The following is a 12,950-nucleotide window of genomic DNA, read 5'->3' on the forward strand; positions in this document are numbered from 1 at the left end:
GGATAAATGATGTGCAACTTTTACACAATTAGTGTAAATGCAGTTCTGTTTCCTGAAAAATCATGTGTTGATTAGTTATTAGTATAGAAACCGTTCACATTCACTACCAATTTAGAGACACTAATTGAATTGCGTGTCTTTGGATTGTGGGAGAAAACCGTGGCACCCAGAGGAAACTCACGCAGGCACAGGGAGAACATGCAAATATCTGCACAGAAAGGCCTCAGGCAGCCCAGAAACCTCCTGTGAGGACAGCCATGTTACCCACTGCAGCACTGTGGCCTTCATTTTAATATAATGCATATTAAGTCAGATTCTATTGGTCATCGAAAGTGCAAAATCTTAACCAGAGCTTTAACTCTTTTTCATTTAGGTGTCAACAACGACCTTCACTGATGTCATAGTATGTTCTGATAAAAACTGAGGTCGAGCAGCTGAAATTCTTTATGTTTGCACCAGACAGCATCATACTTATGTGATTAATAATGAATATTTGAATTAAATGTTATGGTCCAGACTGCCATCCAGATTTTTATAGGGTTGAATTGTGCGATCGCTTCAGGCTCGGCAGGCTGTGACTGAATGTGATGGGTGAGTGCAGCGTATGAGCCAGAAAGTCCCTGCAGAAATGAGGAGCTGTCAGCTTCAGCTGCACCACAACCACAACTAACATCTCCATTCAGGATGTTACCTCACACAAAGTTGCTAACTCCTTCTCTTCTTCTACCCACTCCCGTCCCACCTCCTCCTTTTCTTCTCCTTTGCATTGTTCCAACTATTTAACAGAAGCAGGACGTTCTCAACCAAGTAAGCCTCCGCCCGGTGGGCTCTGCATGCTGTGTGGTGTCTGTGTCGGCAGACTGCATGCACATTCTGTCCACTAACATGACATAATGCTGCCGTATCTGCTGCAGATGGTCTGTCTCCCTGCCAAAGGGGAAAAGGGGCAAAGTTCATGGGGTCATTGAGTTGAGTTTAGTGCTGCTACACACCCACTACATGGCTTTGTGCAGCTGAGGGAGAGGGTGGGGTGGTGCAGGAGGTAAATGGAAGGAGCTTTAACACAGCAGCTGTTGATGTTGCTTTCTTTTAAGGCTCTGCCTTCCTAATCTTACGCAGAGATACAGTTCTGCTTTTACAGACTTTAACCTTTAAACCCGTGCTAGAAAATCTGCTGAGAATGTTTTCACATTAATGGCTTCAAACCATATTGTCATTAAGGCTGCAGACCTTCATTTCAGTGCAGATCAACTTGTTCATGTTCAAGTACAGTTTTCTCTTCTCTCATTGTTGCAACGAATGAATTCCATCTGTCGTCGGTGTAAACTTTATTTAAATGTGTCCTGCAGTAATTATTTTAATCTACTTGCTCTTTTCTTTTCCACGCAGCCCATTGACTACGAGGGCTTCCACCTCTTCATGGCCACTTACCTGGAGAACGACATCCCAGAAGAGCTGTGTCAGCACCTCTTCACCTCCTTCAAGAGCAAGACCGGAGGCTGCTCTCCCAATCAGTCTCGAGCAGGAACGAGCTTACTGGGTACGCTGCCTGTTACTGGTCGTGTTGGTCACAACTCGTGACTTTTCATACTGTCTGACCAAACTCTCACTGGAAGTTGTTGTTTAGCACACGGTTTCATGACAGAGGTTCATTGGCTTTTCTCCTGTGCTGACTTAAATCTTCCACGTGTTTTGTTGCAGCAACTTCATGATACTGTCTTCATAATATGATAAATATCAGCTGGAGTTGAGCTGCTAAAGCAGTTTGATGTCAGCTATAATTGAAATAGAAGGTGTTGCTATTAAGTCTAAGTGAAGCAAACAGACAGTTTATACAGTTTTCATAGTGAATGGAATTGGAAATATGAAGTAATTAATTTGCATATTTTTTTTTTATATTTTGACTTAACACTTCTTAGAGAGACTGTTCAGATAAATGCATCACAATTCAAAAACAGAAAATACACTTTGAAACCACTCTCTTTAAAAACACTATTACACTGACCAGAGCAGAAGCACATGCACGGACAGACATCTCTGGGGCGTTGTAGGTCACCTCTTGCACCGTGCTCTTTGCAGTATGTAAACTGTTTCTGCTTCCATCCTTCACTGTGAGTGCTGCGTGGGCCCTGGCACTGGGTTCTGCCTGTCTGCTCTTTACTGCAGAGCAGCTGAGGAGACAGATGGCCTGTTGAATTAGAAATCTATTTCTGTGGTATAATGTTTGTAAAAGTAAGAGGCAATGAGTGTAGAGAGGCTAAATGTGAGGGACAGTCGCTTTGGGTATCAGCACCGGTGCTGGTGCAGTATCCCAGCATCTACCTGATTCGCCTTTATCATCCTGGAGAGCTGATAAACAGTAACGTTCATGACTGCACATGTGGGATTGTGATGGCACAAAAAGAGCTGCTACTAGTTATCCACACAGACTTTGCTTTGAGTGTGCACATGATTTCTACTTTATGAATCCAGCATTTCTTTCAGCTTCTAAACTCAAAAATAAACCTTACATGTCCACCTTTAAACCTACAGTATGAGCAGTAGGGGCAATTTTAGAGGTGCGACTTTTCCCAGTGCACAGCAACGATTTGCAATAATTCACATTTTAAAAGCTGCAGCCACAAAAGGTTTGTTCTCTGTTTACTCATTCTAAAAACGATACTGTGTGGTCTATTCTCCATGTTAAGGTGTGCACATATATACAATATATACTGTTCTGATCCAGGACTACTGGATATTCTTTTAGTATTAGTAACAGTACACAGGTCTGTGTTTAGAAAACAAAATGAATGTAAACCTTTTACGTGAGTTTATCACTTTGGTTGTTAATGGGGCGTCTGCTGCTTCAGTGTTTTTAGATTCTCACGGGGAGCCTGCACTGCCACCTTGTGGTGCTCCTGAATGAGATCACATGAAACCGTCTGGATTGTGCTGATAACAGTTCTGATTAAATCCATTTGCATCTCCCAGCGATGTTTCATGTGCCTGTTTAATGAATGTAGTATGTAGTGGTTTTCTCCTCTTTGTCCCAGACAGGGTTTGTACTTTACTGTGCTCTCCCAGTGCATCTCGTTTCCCAACCATTTTCTGTCCATTAAGTCTTCTGCTCTTGAATTGTTCTAGTTTCTGTAAACAGCCTGTGTCTGATCTCAGATGTATTTAAGACATACAGACTCTTTCTTCACTGATGTCCACTTATTCTTGCTGCGTCTGCTGCTTTCTCTTTTTTTTCCCCCCTCAAAACAATGAACAACGCAGAAGCCTGTTCCATTGACGCAGGCATCTCTATTCAGACTGAAGTGGCCTGTGCCCCCATTACAGGTACCAGAGCAGCCGACTAGCTCATGTCATCAGGGTGATGTCGTCTTTGTGGGACAGGAGTCCTGCTGGCTTTTACCTCCCGCTCCCTTGGTGGTTGGTGTGCTCTTGTTGTGTTGATGTGACTTCGTGGGACTGTATTGTGCCTGTGGATCGGTGGATGCCAGTGACTTGATGCTTTGTGGATGGTATCTGTGTAAGGTTTTAATGCAGTGTTGTAGTTGTATCTGCTTCTTTTCTCTCTGTGCTTTCTGAGTTTTCTGTATTTGAACAGTTGTTGTGAGGTTTGACATTACTGTGCATCAACACCCCCACCTCTCATCCTCCACCGTTTCCTTCTCTTTACCTAATCTGTCTCCTTTGTCTCTTTTCTTTTCACTTCTCTCTTACCCCCTCGGTATTCCTGCTAATAGGGATGAATGGGAAGAGCATCCTGTCAGCCATGAGCCGACCCACCCCTGAACACTCCAGTGTGATGAGCACAGCGGGCTCTGGAGCCACCACCTCCCCTTGTTCATCTCGCTCCTCCTCGCAGCGTTCAGGGACCGGAGCCCACACACCTGGGGGGCCTCACAGATCACCCTGCACCCAGGTGAAAAACTCAGAAGGCAGCTGCAGCAACGCCCTGACGCCTAACGCTGGACCGGCCAGGTCGTCAGTGTCTCCGAAACTGTCACCAGGTGAGATCATCTACTGATGGTGGTTGGGGGTGTGTTACCTCCTCACTGACGTATTAAATTAACCAGGAAACAAAAGCAAAGAGCTGAAACAGGAGTTTTCTAAAATATTCCCTTTATTACTGTAACTGTGGTTTTATTGTTTTCTTCTTCTTGTTTCATGTTAACGTTATCCAACTGTATTTTATTCAAAGAATAATTAAATTAAGCAATAAAATACAGTTATACGTTATTAACATAACTGTTACGAATGTGATTAATGTATAAAGGTAACTGTTAGACACATTTATCTAAAACATTAACTTGCAAAAACACCAATTTAAAGATCTTTACACAAAACTATTTTAGGGTTTTGTGTTATTAAAGAGTATAAAAACTTTTGAATTAAATTAAACTGCAGTTAATGTTTTCTGATTAAAATATCTGGGCTGATAAATCTATTATAGATATTGATAAATTATTGTTTGGCAGTAAAGAAAATCCCAATGATTCTATTAAAGGTTTACAGCGATGCTCAGTGTTTGTGAGGTAAAGTAAGGACGTGTCTTTGAAACAGATCTCCTCTATTTTTAGAATCGACCTAAAGAAAGTTAATAAAATATTTGTTTTGAGTGTCTTTGTGTTAAAATGACTCGTTCTATCTAGACGTTGTTTATCCAACGGTTTCTCCCGTCACATGATGTCACATTGTTCCAGTCTGGAGCCTGTGGCATCACGTCGAGTCTGTACTGGAACCAGTGTTTTGTCTGCACCTGTTGTCCTGGGATCACAGTCCTCTAAACCTGTCAAACTAACATGTACATGTCTAATTTAATGGTGCTTCCACTCTCTTCGTTCCATTAATTTCAGCAGAGTAGAAACGATGGGTGCTGTGAGAGGCTTTAAACACTTGTGCTGTATATCAACAGAGAGGAGCCACCGCGAGAAGCATTTGTCACTGCGGAGGAGCCCGTCGCCTCAGAAAGCCTCCCCCGTGCCGTCTCCCCAGGTGGTCTTTCTCAAGGACATCGTCTGCTACCTTTCCCTGCTGGAGAGGGGGACGCCGGAGGACAAGCTGGAGTGTGAGTGACAGGGGTGTGGATAGGGGATGTGGGCACAGGGTCGGCTCCTCTCAGAGGGTTATTGAGTGGGAGCAGCTGTCGTATCCGTGTGTTTGGGCACAGCCGCTGGCTTCAGCAGCATGTCAGCTCAGGTTGACAGCAAGAGCAATAAGGCTGTTTCCTCCATCTCCGGTCAGTGACACGTTTAAGCCCTGCTGTGCCCAATTTACTTCTTTAGTGTCTAAGGATATATTGGCACGCACTGACAAGACTAATCTCTCTTAACTGGTCCCCATGCAACAGTCCAGAAGTAGCATGCTCTACTTCTTTAACCCTGTGGTCATCTGGAGAGAGCCCAAGTACGAATGTTGGAGAGATACTAATTATCTGAGAGTGTCTGAGTCATCATGGGATCTCTGCTCTTTCATTTCCCTCTAGTCATGTTCCGGCTGTACGACACGGATGGGAACGGGGTTCTGGACAGCTCGGTGAGTGGTGTCTCTTTGCTTTTCTAGCTCCTTCTCATCATCTTCGTCTCTCTCTTTGCCCTTTAAACACAGCAGCTCCAGGAATAGAAACTCGAACGCTCAGAGGCAGCAGTTGTGTTGACATGAGATGGTTTGTAGTGGCTCTGTTCAGTTTAATATTAGCCATCTGCTCAAGTGATCTCAGACAGAAACACAGGTATGGCTTCAAGAAATGACATATTGTGCAGTAGCTACAAACAGAGCTTAATGAAGGTTGAACTTCACATTTACGTTGATTAAAAGCACATGGTTTACATCAAACGATGGAGAGTTTCACATTGTTTGAGAGGTGATTCGTTTATTACAAGGTCGCACGAGAGAAATGTGTGAACTCTATGTATACACATACATATATATGAAAGCTTGTGTCTTATTTTTGTTTTATTTTTTAGGAGCTAGATCGTATCATCAATCAGATGGTGCACGTTGCAGAGTATTTGGAGTGGGATTCAACAGAACTGAGGCCGGTGAGCAAACACTCCTCAGGTCATGGTGACAGGGTGACACACAGAAATCTTATGAATTATTTTATTGCCTTGCTTTATTTGTGTCCACAAATCCTAGAATATTATTGAATCCACCAATAAATATTGTATAAGAGCGAATTACAAACTGTGCAAGTGGTTCTATTTATTTACCAGGAACAATGCACGGCGCGTCTGTTGCACCAGATATAGCTAAAAGCTCATTTCCCTCAAGTCCCTGTAGTAATATCTGTTTGTTTGGAGCATTGTTTCCCTCATTTCCCAATTATACAGAGCAAAACACATGTTGTGCCACAGGTGGTACCTTTGACTTTAGTTTGATTAGAATATACATACGTACCGTTTAGCCCACACAATGTCTTCTATAATAATGGAAACAACTCTGTCACTTCAGATACTGAAGGAGATGATGGAAGAGATCGACTATGACCGAGACGGCACAGTCACACTGGAGGAGTGGATCAGAGGAGGCCTCACCACCATCCCTTTACTGGTCCTGCTGGGCATGGATACGGTACGCATCAGTGTGTCTGTGTGATGGAAAATGTATGTTTACATGTTTCATGTAATGTAAATCCCCTTTTAAAATATGGTTTCATGTGTTTAGAAACTGGGTTCGGAAAAATAAAAAAGCATCAGAGTAGAATAGAAAAGAAGCATCCAAGACATCATTTGCTTTCTTTTCCTAGAACGTGCAGGAGGACGGGCAGCATGTTTGGCGTCTGAAGCACTTCAACAAGCCAGCCTACTGTAACTACTGCCACACCATGCTGCTCGGAGTTCGCAAGCAGGGCCTCTGCTGCTCCTGTGAGTCTCTTTTTTAAAGGCTTTCTCTGCCTGTTTACATCACCTCGTATCGATTATTCTCCTCCTCTGACTCCGTCTTCTCTCTGTTTCCGTCATTATCTCTTTGTCTTCCCCTTCGTCTTTAACTGTTTTTCCCTTTACTCCCTGCGTCTGACTCAAATGTATGTTGTTTGTTGTGCCTGAGTGCCTCCGAGTCAATGCTGTTTTTCAATTAAAGGTCCTCACAGTCATCATTAAAAAAACATTAACAGTGCCATTATGTGTAATTTCATTATTGATTGAAATCAGCCAGGGGGCAGCTCTCAAGGCTGTTGTGTCTTGTCACTGCTGAATGCAAGAACTCACTTATGGTCTCAAACAAACTCTCATTTAACTTAAACCTAACTTTTTATTAAATTCTGCAAACTGTGGTTTTAGGTGCAGTCACTTAACAGCGAAACAGTTTGATAAGACATTTAAGATCGTGTAAAATAAAACCAAAGTGGAGTATGTGAACCTTTTTAAAGAGCGTGAAACATGAAACACACTGAGCTCTTTTGTTTTTCCAACAGTATGCAAGTACACGGTGCACGAGCGCTGTGTGTCCAAAGACATCGCCGCCTGCATCAGCACCTACGCCAAGTCCCGTAGACACACCAATGTAAGTGCAAAACACCACATGTGACAAAAAAGAGTGCTGGCGACATGAGCTGGTGCTGAGACGAGATCATGGAGCAGATTCCCACTGAATCTGTTTAATAGAGCAGCGAGGGTCATGGGATGCTCTGCGAGGTCATACAGGGTTTCTTATCGGGTTAGCGCCCCTCTTTATTTTAGCAGTGACACGATTAGGGGGTTGAGAGTGATTTCTCTGTCTCAGGTCTCAGGTCATGTGCTGATTATGGTCTGCAGAGCTTTGTGCTTTTATTCAGTACTGGGTAACGTCAGAGATCGAGTGCAATGTTTAGTTGTTTTTTTTTTGCTTTGGTTTGTTTGTTTTTGACCATTAATATTAGAAATGATTCCTTTAAGCAATATAATCACAAAAAATGCTATTTCAAGCCTTTTTCTGTCAAATGAACACGAATGAATCAGCAGTGAAGGTTGCTGTTAGTGGTAATGACAGGTTCTCACAGCCCAAATGCATCAATACCAAAAACATTTTTTAATTCTGTTGAAGGTGGACAAGAGGAAAATGAGTGTAGCAGCTGTTACTGTTGTTCTTTTCAGCCCCATTATAATATGATTTCTCTCTAGATAAACAGCGTTTTAATCATCGTAGTTGCCTTTGTTTCGTTTTACATGAGATGCATTATTCATTCTGTCAAAACTATCAGAACACAGAACAAATAACTATCTAAGATGCAGATTTTGTAACTCCAAATGCTAAATCATACTTTGATAAGCGTGAATGTTCTTCTCGCTCTTGCTCTGCAGGCTATGCAGCATGTGTGGATGGAGGGTAACTCTCCCACCAAGTGCGACCGCTGCCACAGAAGCATCAAGTGTTACCAGGGATTAACGGGCCTGCACTGCGTGTGGTGTCAGATCAATGTGAGTCACAGTCTTATGTAAACACTGATTAACTCCTAATCTGTAGGCAGCACTACTCTTAGTACTCTGTTTATGAAGTATTTATGAAGGGTAATGTAGTCAAACACAGCCAAAGTACAATTTTTATACATTTGTACTACTATTACAGCTACGAGTCTTTCCTTTTTCTGCTACTTTATAAATTCATGCTACATTTCAGAGGCAGATTTTGTACTTTTACTTCGTTAATTTTATTTGATGACAGTAGTTACTAGTTACCTTTCATATTTGGATTAGTAATACACGAAATACAGTATAATCACAAGAGTTTAATAGGGACACCTAGTTAAACACTTTTAACAATAAATCCTCTTTTCTGGAAACAGCTTTCATTCAATGATGCAGTTTAATGTGCTGCTGTGTTGTATCATGTTATACTAACGACTAAATGACCTTTTCCATGATAGAACCCCCTCTCTGTGTACTAATAACTACTGTATGGCCACCATCTTAATTATTTAGCACTCGACCTGTGCTGCTTATTCAATCCACTAGATGTCAGCACTGATTTGCAGTTTTCTCAACTGTAAATCCTGTCAAAACATTGCACTTCATCCAACACCTGTTCTTATCTCAGCACTTCAAACTGCCTGCAAAACAACAACTTTTACACTGATATCATGTTCGCTGTCAAACATTCGGCGTGTCCTCAAACGACCTCAGCATTTCTAGGTTTTCGTACTGGTAACATTTGAGGCACTCAGCGTCCCAGATGGATTACGCCCACAGTTCTTATGTTTCTGCCTCTCCTCTGCTCTGCAGCTCCATAATAAGTGCGCGTCTAATGTGAAGCCAGAGTGTGATGGAGGAGCCTTGAAGGACCACACTCTCTTGCCGTCGTACATCTGCCCTGTTGTCCTGGTGAGAATACTTTTCTCCTGCTGTCTGTGGACGAGCTTACACACAAGCACATAACTAAGAGAGAGATTTGCATCCTATGGCAGCAAGAGGTGTTTATAATGTGAAAAACTAAGCTATGTTGTGGCAGTTTTCACCAGTAAACAGATTTGCACATGCATTAATTAATACATCGTTACTATTGTTGTCAGGCCTCATTGTGTTTAGCACCAATTAATACATTTGTATTTGCAAAGTAGGTATTTATGGATATGCAGCCAGTTCATTTTACACTCTAACAGCTTTAATGGTGCCTGTGAAGCTCCATGTGGAAGCATTCCAGGTATTTAGGGAGCTATAAAGATTAGAGAAGATACTCCATCCCACCATCACGTCACCAGTTGAATGAGGGGGATGTTTGGGAACGATTGAGGAGACGAATGCACGGATAAAAGGAGAATAGGTGGATGAATAGGTGGATGAATAGGTGGATGACGGGGTCAGCAGTTGTCCTTGTCTTCACAAATACATCAGCAAGTTGATTAATGTTTCTATATTCACAGTGGACATTTCAGACATTCGTAAAGTTTTTGCATCTTAAAAAGAAAAGTGCCTGTAGATTAACGTGCAGGTCGTTTTCTATTCATCGTGATGTTTTCTACTTGTGTGCTCCTGTGTTCAGTTCTGTCTTTGTAAAGACAATAAGACCTCTGAGTGCACCAGTCCTTCATTCTTCCTTTTTGGACAGGATCGTCATTCTGTGGTGAAGCGTGGTGAGGGCGAGTCGCCGCCCAGCACCAGTCCCAACGACACCAGTCAGACCTTCAAATTCTCCCCTGGAGATGGACAAGCACTGCAGGTCCGTCATCCAGCAGCGTTCCTTCTTTCAGGTTGTTGAAGTGACCAAACAAAAGTGGTCTGCAGATGTCTGAGTCTGTTTTTTGCTCTGTCGTGTTCAGATCAGTCCACTTCCAGGTACTCACCCGCTGCTGGTCCTCGTCAATCCCAAGAGTGGAGGGAGGCAGGGGGAGCGGTAAGTTACCATCAACCTGCTGAGACCAGGTGGTCTGCTGAGCTCAAGTAATTAAAATAATAAATGAATTAATTTAAATAAATTACTTTTAAACTTTTAAAGAACTTCACTCTCTACTTATTTATTTAATTAAATACAGGAATTCTGTTATTAGCTGAATTTTGGTTAAAACCCATTAAAAACTGATTGAAAATGATTTTCATTTATTATAGTAATTAAAAAATAATAGCATTACAATCATTTATTTTCTGTTTTAATTAAGCCTTATGCTCAGTTTCCCTTTTTTAAACATTTGATTACTGTTGTATAACACAATATGAGTCATTCTGTCAAAATTCAATTTTCTCTTTTAATTTTCTCTTTTATTTTCTATTTAATTTAAATTCTGACTATAATTGTCCAGATTAAGCATTCACGGACTGATTTGTTCATTTGTGATGATTTTGGAAGAGCCTGGTGCATGAATCAGTAACTCACTGTTGTTCTCTCCCCACCTGCCTCCTCACTCCAGGCTCACACACAATATGCTGCCTGCGTGTAAATGCATCCCATTCAATGCACAGATATACTGTAGTATTATCAAGTGATCCTATTATTAGACGTCTTTGGGGCCATTAGCTGGAAATAACAGCCCACGTTAGGATACTGATTTCTGTCACAGAGGGCACAATAGTTTCCACACATCCCTGCCGTCGCTCTGAACGCTGTAATTTGAAGATGAAGGCCACTGAACAAGCTGTAAATAAAAGTCTCCATTGTTGCGTTTGCTCCCCACTTACCTCCCAGCACAGACCAATCATAGCCTGTTGCTCTGCTTCAGCCTGACACGTTACCGTGGCAACGCACTTTTTATTACCATTAGAAAGGAAATTATTCTCTATTATTAGACATCACAAGAACAAACAACATATTCTGAACAGGAAACCAGAGGCGATTGTGTTGCTATTTCTGTGTTTCTTTCAATTTCATAAGACGCTCAGTGATAATACGACATTGTTTGAACTCCTGTCTGTGTAAGATACATCCCTCATGTACATTTTTCTGTACATATCTACATATCTGTGACATATCTACTGACATAATTATATAAATATGTTCTAGTCTGGAGAGATACCCTGACTAGTCTCACATTAGCAGCGTGTAAACAAACACTCTCCCCTTTACACTGTTTATCTTCTATTATGTCTGCTGGTCACTGTATCCCATAGGTGCAGACTCAGTGCATCCTTCTCTTTCTTTGCAGGGTGCTGAGGAAGTTCAGGTACCTACTGAACCCCAGGCAGGTGTACACCTTGGATCAAGGGGGGCCAATGGTAGGGTAAGTCTGCCCCAGAGCACGGTTTGCAATGTAAATAGCTGTTGGACAGGATTCTACTCTAGTTTTTGAGAAATATGATGTAAAATGAGAAGAAACGTCTCAAGTGTAGAAATCTTTTACTATAAATATGGAGCAGCATCAAAAATAAAAGCTGCAAACTTCAGCTGCTTTTATTGAGTTGAGTGAGTACATTCAGAGCCCAGTGTGAAGAAATAAACCTTTTATTATTAGAAAACAGTTGCAGGTATGCTAGTAATGTATTTTACAGTGAATTAAAGCTGCAGGAGGAGTTTGTATTTCAGAGTCAAACGAACATCGTGAATATAAAGTGGAAATACAGTTAGTTATTGTTCAGTCAGGGAGCTGTGCTGTCAGACCACCTATTTCCTTCATGTCAAACTAACCTGCTGTGGAGGTCAGTGAAGCGGAATGGGAACACTGCATTACTGCTGTACTGGACGTTTGACCTCTGCACACACACACACACACACACACACACACACACACTGAGCTGAGCACTGCTTGTACTTTGAAATGAATGCTGTTGTGCCTTCTCTCCATTTATGGAAGAAAAATGCCCTACACAGCACAAGAGGTGTCAATGCTTTACCTTGAAGGTGAAGCGCTCCCTCCATCGTCCTTTCTCTTCCATTCATGTGAACCTCTCTCTCTCTCCTCCCTTGTCTGTTCCCGTCTCACTCTCTCAGTCACGACAAGCAGAGCTGCTGCCCCCGAGAGCCCATTGTAGAAAAGGCGACCCAGTGACGCACTCAAGTCTTAGGGGAGAATAGTGTACATGATACATGCAGCTTCAGTGTTACCCTGATGTGATATTGACCTCTAGAAGATATCAGTGTTGTAATGTGGGACAGTAATTATGTAATTATTAATCACAAAGTTCATCTCGTGCTCATCACCATCATTTTTAGTGCTTATGGTTTATTATTCTACTAAAACGTGTCCTTGTCATGTCTTTAATGAGGTGATGTAATACTGTTATTGCTGAGCAGTGGGAGAGTTGTGCGACTGTTCCTGAGAGGGGGTGAGAGCCTCTACAGTATGCTCAAGTGAATATAAACACATGCATGCAAATTAACACACAGTGCTGAATGAAAGTCTCTTGTAACGTCGAGGGTTAACCTGCTCTCAGTTGAACTCCACACAGCTGTTACCATGGGCTCCCTAGCAACAGGCTCTGCAGGCTTTGAGGTGCGAGGCAGCTTACGCTGAGTAATTTGTTTAGGGAACGCAATTAGCTCGCTGCACTTTCAGTCATTACAGACATTGTTTCAGCTCTTCCATTAATGTGAACTTCCATTTGGCTCTTTGGTGATGC

The 12,950-nt window shown here is 42.1% G+C and overlaps 1 protein-coding gene across 2 annotated transcripts in view; it reads left to right on the forward strand.

Annotated features, from left to right (window-relative positions):
- LOC113172954 (diacylglycerol kinase beta) overlaps positions 1 to 12,950 on the forward strand; it is a 69,988-nt gene that overhangs the window by 17,078 nt on the left and 39,960 nt on the right. The window contains exons 4-17 of one of the 2 annotated variants that reach the window (XM_026376070.1): positions 787 to 807; positions 1,390 to 1,540; positions 3,732 to 3,998; positions 4,904 to 5,056; positions 5,474 to 5,523; positions 5,955 to 6,029; positions 6,442 to 6,561; positions 6,737 to 6,854; positions 7,406 to 7,494; positions 8,271 to 8,387; positions 9,189 to 9,287; positions 10,012 to 10,122; positions 10,223 to 10,296; positions 11,540 to 11,614. In XM_026376070.1, coding sequence (XP_026231855.1) covers positions 787 to 807; positions 1,390 to 1,540; positions 3,732 to 3,998; positions 4,904 to 5,056; positions 5,474 to 5,523; positions 5,955 to 6,029; positions 6,442 to 6,561; positions 6,737 to 6,854; positions 7,406 to 7,494; positions 8,271 to 8,387; positions 9,189 to 9,287; positions 10,012 to 10,122; positions 10,223 to 10,296; positions 11,540 to 11,614 — 1,520 coding nt within the window. The remainder of the gene's footprint in view (positions 1 to 786; positions 808 to 1,389; positions 1,541 to 3,731; positions 3,999 to 4,903; positions 5,057 to 5,473; positions 5,524 to 5,954; positions 6,030 to 6,441; positions 6,562 to 6,736; positions 6,855 to 7,405; positions 7,495 to 8,270; positions 8,388 to 9,188; positions 9,288 to 10,011; positions 10,123 to 10,222; positions 10,297 to 11,539; positions 11,615 to 12,950) is intronic. The other variant, XM_026376071.1, reaches the window with a different exon arrangement.

Source organism: Anabas testudineus, chromosome 21, assembly GCF_900324465.2.
Source record: "Anabas testudineus chromosome 21, fAnaTes1.2, whole genome shotgun sequence".
Classification (NCBI taxonomy): Eukaryota; Metazoa; Chordata; class Actinopteri; order Anabantiformes; family Anabantidae; genus Anabas; species Anabas testudineus.